The 10,009-nt window shown below is 56.1% G+C and overlaps 1 protein-coding gene across 2 annotated transcripts; it reads right to left on the reverse strand.

Moving 5' to 3' along the window:
* Nucleotides 1-204: 204 nt before the first annotated feature.
* Nucleotides 205-8,830, reverse strand: Grk2 (G protein-coupled receptor kinase 2). 2 transcript variants are annotated; one of them, XM_010635831.3, is made up of 20 exons: nucleotides 8,733-8,830; nucleotides 6,731-6,804; nucleotides 6,494-6,595; nucleotides 6,326-6,400; nucleotides 6,119-6,180; nucleotides 5,493-5,544; nucleotides 5,216-5,307; nucleotides 4,762-4,861; nucleotides 4,607-4,685; nucleotides 4,395-4,525; nucleotides 4,053-4,147; nucleotides 3,875-3,982; nucleotides 3,656-3,722; nucleotides 3,174-3,274; nucleotides 2,562-2,628; nucleotides 2,390-2,485; nucleotides 1,982-2,144; nucleotides 1,724-1,860; nucleotides 1,533-1,643; nucleotides 205-1,456 (listed from the first exon to the last, which is right to left on the reverse strand). In XM_010635831.3, exons 1-20 carry the CDS (start codon nucleotides 8,794-8,796, stop codon nucleotides 1,292-1,294), a joined length of 1,941 nt encoding a protein of 646 aa, XP_010634133.1. In that variant the 5' UTR covers nucleotides 8,797-8,830; the 3' UTR covers nucleotides 205-1,291. The 2 variants fall into 2 exon arrangements, with proteins under 2 accessions (XP_010634133.1, XP_010634132.1); XM_010635830.3 differs by having other exon boundaries at nucleotides 1,533-1,646.
* Between the last annotated feature and the right edge of the window lie 1,179 nt (nucleotides 8,831-10,009).

The raw sequence follows: 10,009 nt of genomic DNA on the forward strand, positions 1-10,009 counted from the left end.
GTGGGGGATGGGCACTGTTCTGTCACCAACAGATGGACAAGGCATCTGGGATGGTGGGGTGGGGTATACTCATCCTGCCCACAAGAGGCCTGAAGGCTGCTTTGGCAGTGGAGATCTGGTGCACAAGACCCTCCCACCTTAGCCCCAACCAGGTGGAGGCTGAAAATTTGTCACAAGGCACAAAGAGTCTGAGAGAGCGAGGAGTCAGGCACCATTTTTTTATAAAAACGCATAGTCTCATTTTCCACTCTTTAAAATCACATTCAAAAATCGGCAAAGAAACGCCCCAGGAGTGAGTAAACGAGAAGGGAGGGTGTGCCAACCCAGCCCGAGGTGGGGAGGGTGCAACACCACACACGGCAGCGCAACTGGCACAGGGGGCATGCGGTGGGCAAGGTGGCGCCCATGAGCAGTGGCACTGACAGGACATAGGCCGTGGGGCTGGACAGAGGGGCCCCCTCTCATTGTGCTACCAACCTTCGCAGGCTGGCCTGCTGTGGTCCTGGGTGGGGGTGGGGGCTTTGCCAGCCCAGGGCCAGGGAGTCTGGGGGCCAGGCTAGGCCAGTAGGGCCCAATCCACAGTTGCCCATCCATGGACCTGAGCCCTGGTGCTCAATGGGAGGGAGTGGAGGCTGTGGGGAGGGGAAGAGCAGCTGCTGCCAGGGCCACCCTCTTGGCTGAGCCCCAAGTGTCCAGGGACAGGGGCAATGGAGGCAGCCAGCCAGTGACACAGAGGCTTTTCTGAACAAGGGTCCAGGAGCATTGGTCACCATGGGAGGCCTCTGGGCCAGGGACACAAAGGGCCCCCTCCTCTCAGCAATGGCTGGCGGGCAGGACAGCACAGGACTCTGTCCCTCTGTTGCAGGAGGGGCTGTGGTGGGAAAGTTCAAGTAGTATCCCTGTGCTGTGCCCTCCCCTGGGGTGGGGGACACTGGGACACCCGGCCATGATGTGGGCAGAACACAGCCCACAGAGCCTGAGGTGGCATAGCCCAGGGTGGCTTCATTCCCTGGGGAGGGCTGCAGGGGGCTGCTGCTGTCCCCCACAGGAAGACACTGGGAGTGGGTGGCTCCAGGGGTCAGGGTGAGGGGTGCAGGACAGTGGCTGTGGTGGTGGCAGCAAGAGTTGAGGCAAGCGGGCCCCTTCCTGGGGACTGGGCCAGGCTGGGGCCACAGGAAATCACAATAATTACAAAATAAAACCTTTTCCGCTTTGCGGGAAAACAAATAATAAAAATTCGACAAAATAAATTAGAGGTTTATAAAAGGCGGCGGGCAGGTGGGTAGGCAGGTCAGAGGCCATTGGCACTGCCGCGCTGGATGAGCGGCACCTTGCTCAACTCCACCACAGGTGAGCGGGGCTTGTTCTTCATCTTGGGCACTCGCTGCACCAGCTGCTGGGCCTCACGGTAGGCGTCCCGCAGCTCCTTCTTCCACTGCACCAGCTCAGGATCACTCTGTGTGGGCCCAGGCTCTGTCAGCTTCAGCTAGGCACCCTGCTGTCCACCCCCTGTACCCTAGGCCCCCACTCACATCGCACTGCAGGACAAACTGTTTGCCACCGCGGATCTTGAGCAGGAGGCACTTGCGCTCCTTGATCTGCGTCTCCTCCACCGACTGGATCTCCTCCATGGTCAGCAGGCTCTGCTGCGGAGTGGGGGAAGGCAGTGAGGGGCAGGTCTGGCCCGCCACCCTCACTGGAGGTGCCCGGGCCAGCTCCTTACCGGGGCCTCGCCCTCGCCCCGCCATTCCAGCCGGTTAGGGAACAGGTAGAAGTAGCGCCGCTGCCACTGTGTCAGGAAGGGGTTGCCCATCTTGGACATATAGCCATGCATGATGCAGTCCTTGCCCAGGGCGTAGTCTGCCACAAGACAGAGGGGGCAGTCCAGCTTAGATCCCCACATGGCCACTTTCTGCCTGTGACCTTTGCTCTTTAATTCTAAGCCTTCTCCTCATTTCTATAGTGGGCAGTGAGCCCTCACCTTCCTCATGGCCCAGCTGCTTGTTTTTGGCTTTCTTTCGGGCCTCTAGCCGGTCAGTTTCAGCATTGATGGTGTCAAAGACTGTCTCTGCCACCTCCTGCTGCCACCGCTCCGAGATGGTGAGGGGGAAGTTTCGGTACAGCTCCTGGTCACTGTCCAGTAACTTCACCAGGTAGACAGGGCAGGGACATGTGGATCCACAAAAGGTGCCAGGACATAATCAGCCACCTTCCTGCCCAAGACCCTGGGGCAGGGATGGCTTGGTCCAAGCACCCTGCCAAGGAGGTTTGGGGAGGAGGACCTGTGCCCACAGGTGATAGGGTTGTGACAGGGGCAGAGGAAAAACAAGGATCTCCCTCCCCAGGTCAGGCTCAGGGCTCAGGTGTGAGGCCAGGCAGGGCCAGGTACCTTGATTCCTTTTGTGTCCTCTTCATCAAAGGAGCCAATGTCAAAAGCGTCAGCTGCGTTCACCTCCCCCCGTGGGGGGATCAGTGGGGGTGGATACTGCAGCAGGACAGGGTTTGGCATCAGCATCAAGAGGGGTTCAGGGGGCTCCATCCCAGCCCATGCAGGCTGTTACCTTCTGCAAGAAGACCATCTGCCAGTCCAGTGAGCAGAAGAAGGGGCTTTCCTTTACCTCTTGAGCCCTGCAGGGAGAGGCTGTCATTCTCAATTTCAATTTTTTCCCATTCTCAATTTCTGGTTCTATGACCCTAGGAAAGCTCTTAACCCTAAGCCCTAAGCCTGCTTCCTTATCTCTAAAATGGAAACTCTCTCCCATTAAGAGGGTTGTTGTGAGCTTTAGTATTGGTAATCTATTTTTTGGGTACCGGGGATTGAACTCAGGACCTTGAACTTGTGAGGCAGGCGGTGGCACCACTGAGCTAAAGTCCCAGCCCAAGTATTGGTAATCTTGCAACATCTTGTCCAGCTCTCAGTAGTTTAATAAACAAAAAGCTGCTATTATTGTCATCATCATCTTTGTTACAAAGGCCCCCCTGGGAGCAAGGCCCCAGTCCTCCATGCCCAGATAGCCTGTCTACCCTGAGGACACTGGATAGGGCTGGCTCTGAGTGATGAGACACAACCCTCATCCCCGGGTGGGGTCGGTACAGTCAGAGGCTTGGGCAGGCTGGCCCAGCAGCCCACAGCAGAGTCCACACAGCTGTGTGCTGAAGAGCAGGGCACTCACCCCCGGCCCAGGCAGCCCAGCCTTCGGTTGACATCCCTCTGCAGCAAACCTTCCAGCAGGGAGCGGAGTTCAGGGGAGAAGGAGTCAGGCAGCTCCACAGCCTTGAGGAGGAGGACATTGGCAAGGGCTGAGGAAGAGTCTCTGGCCCCATCACAGCTCTAGGGAGAGGGTCTGGCCCACAGCAAGTGGAAACAAGGCCTAGCTTCCAAATAGCCCCAATAAGTACGAATGCCCTCCCCATACTGGAGCTTGAATCCTTTACACCCTATTTTAGACACTCGCTTAATCACTAAGTTGTCCTAGCTGGGGTTGAAAATGACCTTCCTGTCTCAGCTTCCAAGAGTGCTGGGATTACAGCTGTGTGCCACCAGACACAAGGGGATCAGCAGCCTGAGATCACTACTGGTTGGTGAGAACCAAGAGTCTGTCAATCTGGCACCTGCTGAAGACCCCAGTCCCATTGAGGAGACCCTTATGCTCACCATTGTCAATGTCATGCGGTCGATCTCATGTTTGTCTTTGGTCTTGTGCTGCCGGAAGGGGCTGTGCCTAGGCAAGAGAGGCCGGAGACCAAGATCAGAACACAAGAATGAGGAAACTGAGGCAGACAGCATGGAGCAATCTTGCCCAAAATCAGGATGGTGCCTTCCTGGGAAGAACATCTCTCTATCCCCACTGCCCACTGACAATGTTCCACTCACCCCCGCAGCAACTTGAAGAGCATGCAGCCCAGGGAGAACCAGTCCGCACTGCTGTCATAGGCCACACCCTTCTGTAGGACCTCGGGGGCCATATACCCGTGAGTACCCCTGTGGGAGCAAGGGGCTGTAAGCAGGAGTGGCGGGGTTCGGGAAGGGAGCAGGTGGCTGGGGCACTCACACACTGGCATGGGGCTTCTTCTTGGAGAAGTCACAGGCCAGACCCAGGTCCGAGATGCGCACGTGGCCATGCTCGTCCAGAAGGATGTTGGCTGGCTGTAGGGGAAACCTAGTGAGCACGGCCTGGCCCAGCAAGAGGCCAGCTTGGTCTTCACTTGGGAGGGCTATGAGTATCCTAGGACAAGGCCCCAGGTGGGCTCTTTCCTTCCTTTCCCTAGGCATCTGAAGCCCAGAAAGTGGCTCAGAGCCGGGCTCAAGGGGAGGAGGTGGGCTCGTCTTGTCCCAGGTCTGTAGTGCAGGTGTGGCATAGAGGGAGGGCAGCAGGCAGCGAGTGGTGCCTTACCTTCAGGTCCCGGTAAACAACAAAGCGGTTGTGCATGTGCTCTAGGCCCAGGATGATCTCGGCCGCGTAGAACCTCATGTCAGCCTCAGAGAAGACCCCGTGCTGGGACAGGTGGTAGTGCAGGTCCCCACCTGAGGAATCCCCACAAGGTGGTGCTCAGCTGCCTGCCCCAGCCTGACTCGAGGTCTACCTTGGGGCCAGTGACCACTCACCATTCATGAGATCCAGGATGAAGCTGAGCTTGTCTGGCGTGTGGAATGCGTATGACATGCAGACGATGAAGGGACAGTCCTAGGACAGAGGTGCGGTCAGGAGAGACTGCCTAGGGTCCCCAGCCAAAGGCCGCTGTGGGGCCCACCCAGCTTACCCCTGTGCTGACGAGGGAAAGCATGATTCGCTCATTCAGGGCCAAGGTCTCCCCCTGCTTCATCTTGATGCGTTTCTTGTCCAGACATTTCATGGCATACCTGTGGGGGTGGAGAAGGAAAGCTGTGGTCAGTACCCACCTTAGGGCAGAGCCTCAGGGGGGTTGGGGGGAGAGTAGATACAGGACAGGCATGTGACACAAGTCAGAGCTTCAGAGAAGGCAGAAGGTTCTGAGGAACCTGCAGAGTGGTGACAACCCTAACAAGAGGGGAGGGACAGGACAGCAGCAGAAAGGGACAGGATATACTCCAGGCATATCCCCAGGGACCCCAAGCTCGGGATACCAATCTATTTCACAGATCTTCCCTAGGATGCCCCTGGCATTCAGGGTACTCCTAGAAGCCTGATCCTTCCCTTGGGCACCCAACCAACTGCCAGCTGGGCAGGGTGCGCACATCTTGCCAGTGTCTGCTTTCCGGCACCCGTAGACCTCGCCGAAGCCCCCACGACCGATGATACGATGTACGCTGAAGTCATTCATGGTCAGCTGCAGGGGGAGCAACAGCTAGGGTCACTACAGACCGCCAGAATCCCCTATCCCTGTGCCCTGGCCACATGCCTCCCCCACTGTAGTCCTGCCTCCAACCTGGCTGACGGGCACTCCCAACCTCCTTTCTACTTGGCCGTGCCTGGGCCTGGCTATGCTCTGCACACCCACCCAGTCTCACTCACGTGGATGTTGAGCTCCACATTCTTCCACTGGCAGAATCGCGTGAACTTATCGCTGTAAGAGGAGAATCTGGGCTCAGGCAAGCTCCAGAGTGGGCAGATCAGGGCTACTGACACAAGCCTGCCCCACTAACTACCTTCCTGGGGTCCTGGCAGAGTATGTGGAAATGCCCTGAACTTGTGTTTGGCCCAGGATGGGCTCAGCCACTAGCTGTGCAGGGATTAGAAAAGCTGAGATCTTCTAGTCCAACCCTGACTTCCTGCCACCACATCCTCTAGCTCCAGCAACACAGAGCTCATTCCCCGTGAAGCTACCTGCTCCATGGCTGGACATCCCTAAAAATGGTGTCTCTTATATCCATCCCTCTGCAATCAGCTGACAATCAATCCCCAGGCCACACTAGCTCTTGCTGTGCTGGCTGCAGGAGGTGGTGTGCTCCTGAGCCCAAGTGGGCCTGGCAAGTCCATGGGAGGGAAGATATGTGGGTGGCCACAGACAGGCTCTGAGATCCTAGTCCTATGGAGGAGGACAGGCCCAGCACTGCCTGCTCAGGGCCAAAGCAGCTGCCCTCTGTCCCCTTCTCAGAGGGCTGCTTCTCCTCTGGCCCCTCCCCCAACGCCACACTCACCTTTCAATGAACTTCTGAAACACATCTCCTCGGAGGTTCTGACAAATCTCCTCGATGTATGGCTAGGGAAAAAGCTGAAAGTGGGTGACTAAGGCCCTTCCGCTGAGGCTGCTCCTGCTCTGAACCCAGCTGCCCAAGCTCCTGATTATCCAATGGGGACTCTGGTGTGGCAGGGTGGAGCCAGTGGGAAATAAGGCTAGCACCCACCTGGAAGAGATCTGGAGGCACCTGCTTCTTTGCCAGGTGGCCCTGGACGTGCTCAGTGGCACTCTTGGAGAAGGGCTGGAGAGGAGAGAGATGGCCATGAGTCTTCCACAGAGTCCCTTCTTCTCTTCTAACACCCAAAAGGCCCAAGGAGCTGGCCAGGACACTCACATGAGAGCAGGCGAGCAGCTCCTTCATGATGTAAGAGTCAAAGATCTCTCGGCTACGGGTCACACGTTCCTCCTCTGTCTCTAGCTTCTCGTATTTCTTGATCTGGAAGGCAGGAGCCACAGGTGGTCTGCAGCTAGCAGGGATGGGGCACCAACTCAGGAGAGCCACCCCAATGCATCCCTTTCTCCAAGAAGAGCAGGCCTGGGCCTCGTGGGCCCCAGCCAGCAGCCTACTCACCTCCTCATAGAACTCCACCAAGGGTTTAGCCTCCTCCAGGTGGTTGAGACAAAAGTCTCGGAAGAGCTGGTACCCTAAAAGCAACCGATCAGGTCACACTGAGCCTGACTCCTCTCAGGCTTTCCCGTCACCATGCACAGAGTGGATTTGGGGCTTCCTGTGTTGCACTGGCAGCACAGGTGGGGCTTGGTGGCTACTGCCAATCTGAAGATTGTTGGACTCCAGCTCAGGGACCCATGTTTCTCCCTCTCCCCAGAATCTCTCTTCAGATGGTGGCTGAAAGGTGACAAGCACTGCGATGAGGCAGCAGTGTGGAGCCCCAGGAGATGCCCTCACTGCAGCACAGTCCTAGCCCCTCCCCCACGAGGAGGACAGTGAGATGCTGTTCAGAGGCCTCTGATGTCTGACCACCTGGGCCAGATCATACTGCAGCAGGAGGGAGGAGGCCCTGAGGGAGGGCTCCTTTTCCTGCCCCTGCTCCACTCTTTTCACTCCAGCCCTGACAGGGAGCCTGGGAAACTGGGGCCTAGTTAGGAAAAATGAGGCATCAGGGGAGCTGCTGGAGATGTGGCAGGTTCCTGGGAAAGGCAGGCTGAAAGGTGGGGGCCTCAGAGCAGGAGCAGGCAAGGGTGAGGCCACAGGGGAACAAAAAAGGCAAGTGGCTATAGGAGGACTCCAAGGGAACTTGAGGTGTCCTCACCCTTCCCTGCGAGTCAGGTTGAGGCCTGGACCTATAGTAGCTGCCCAGAACACAGCAGAGCAGCCCCACACCCTCCTTGGGCCTCCAGTTCAAAATGGATGATGGCTTGTGCTGGTGACTTTCCATGCCTCTTTGGGGGACTTGTCCTGGTATTATCTATGCCTCCACTGCCCTGGCCCCTCTCCCTGAGCTAGCAGCTATCACCCCCCCACACTGTGTGTGTGGCACTGAGGATTAAACCCTGGGGTTTTACACTAAGCTACATCCCCAGTCCTTTTAATTTTCCATTAGGAGACAGGGTCTCACTAAGTCACTATGTTGCCCAAGCTTGAACTTACAATCCTCCTTCCTCAGCCTCTCAGAATGCTGGGAATACCGGTATGTGCCCGACAGCCATCATTTCTGGAAAGGGCAGCCTGGTTTTTTTCATGTAGTGCCTTTGAGTAACTTCTGAACAGGCAGACAAAAATGCCCTCACTACATCACCTCATCCATCCCCGTCAGTCTTGGGCAGTGAGACTCAGGAATCCTATTTCTCAGATGGGGACAGCATCAGGCTAAGAGAGGTGCAACAACTTGCCCAAGGCACAGACCCTAAGCCTGGGACCCAAACTGTGTGCTTCCCAGCACACTGACTCCCAAAGGCCAGCCTCCAGTGCCTGATCCTACCAGGACATGCCCAGATTTTGTTCTCAGGTACACCCAATAGGCTGTGTGGCTAAAGCTGCTTTTCTGGGACTGCGTCAAGCCTGCCTGCAGCGCTGGGCCAAGGGGTGGATAGCACGAAACTTCCAAGACACAGGTACCAGCACCAAGAAGAGGAAGGATGGAGGAGCTGGCTTTGCACAGGCAGGTTGCTCAGAGGGCCCTGGGGGTGGGGCGGGGCCAACCACAGCTGGGCAGGCGCCACAGGAAGGGCCCCGCCTCTTCCTGTCAGTTCTACCAACGGCCGAGAGCAGCTGTGGCTGGGCCAAGGGGAAGCTGCAATTCTTAAAAACAAAAACCCCAAAGGAGGAACTTCCCCTGCGGCCCTGGAAGACCCAGCCCCCAACCTCTATCACGGGGCTTCCTGGGCTGTCAGCCAGGGGCTGAAAGGCACAATGGGTCACGGCTCGACCAGAGCAGTGCCTTCAGGCACCTGGGGGACCTTGAGTAGATGGCAGGCCACATGTCCTGGGAGAAGGCAACTCAAACACCCCCCACTCACCCCATCCCTGGGCAGCAGGAAATCAATCTTGGGTTCTCCCTAGGGGCCTGGGTAGCTGGACAGACAGGCCAGAGAAGCCTTAGGGCTGCACTCACCCAGTTTTTGGGAGAAAATTTTCTCAAAGGTCACCTCACCCCGGTCCTCCAGGTACTTCTGCATGACACTGCGGATGCTGCCAACAGAGGGGGCACAATGAGCAGGATCCCCAGAGCTTGGTGGAGCTGCAGGCCCCTCGCAGAAGCCTGCTGAGTCAAGGTGTCATTGCTTCCTCCAGGGCAGCAGTCACTCCAGCTGCCCTTATCCCGACCACAAGTCACAACAGATGGACCAAAGGAAGGACACCTGTGCCTGCTTGTCCCCAAAGGAGAGGGCAGCCACCAGGCTCAACCCCCCGAAGGCCAGATGGCCTTGAGAAAGCCCCTGGCCTGCAGAAGTCCCAGCACTGCCACTTGCCAGCTTTGAGAACTTGACTAAATCACACAGGCTTCATCTATCAGTGGATGAACAGATAAATGAAAGGTGGCACATCCATACACTGGCATATTGTCTAGCCATAAAACTGAAGAAGCAGCCAGGTGTGGTGGCGCACGCCTGTAATCCCAGCACTTGGGAGGCTGAGGCAGGAGGATTGCCGTGAGTTCGAGACCAGCCTGGGCTACATAGTGAGTGAGTTCCAGATCAGTCTCAACTACACAGTGAGACCCTGTCTCAAAAAAGAAAGAAAGAAAGAAAGAAGCACTGATACATGCTACCACAGAGTTGAACCTTGAATGCAATATTCTGAGAAAAAGAAGATGGTCATAATAGGCTACAGATTGTATGATGACATTCATGGGACTATCCAGAACAGGCTAATGGACAGAGATGGAGAGTAGCTGCAGGGCTGGACACAGGCAAGAGGAAGGCCTGCCAATGGGGACAGGGTTTCTTCCTGTGTTGAGGGAGATGCCCAGGATTAGATAGGGGGTGAGAGTCGCACAATACAGTGCAAAGTATTTTCTTTTTCTTTTCTTTCTTTCTTTTTTTTTTTTTTTAACCGGGGGATTGAACTTGGGACCTTGCGCTTTCAAGGCAGGCTGCAGAACCACTGAGTTAAATCCCCGGCTACAATACAAATTAAAGACCATGGAATTATAAACACTTTCAAATGACTTATTAATTGTATTCAATGTATTAATTGTATCTCAGAGAGAGAGAGAGAGAGAGAGCAAGCAAACAAGAGGACTAAGCTTTTTATGTCCTTAATACTGTACATGGATAAAAAATGCGTTCCCTGATCTGTGTCATTTGCTAGTGTTATAGGAGAGAGGCTGCCCACTGCAGCCCATGAAGGCCAACCCACACTCACTGTCCTGTTTTTCTCAACACTGAG

This window comes from Fukomys damarensis, unplaced genomic scaffold (genome assembly GCF_012274545.1).
Source record: "Fukomys damarensis isolate Sample0158 unplaced genomic scaffold, DMR_v1.0_HiC HiC_scaffold_27, whole genome shotgun sequence".
NCBI classification, from domain to species: Eukaryota; Metazoa; Chordata; class Mammalia; order Rodentia; family Bathyergidae; genus Fukomys; species Fukomys damarensis.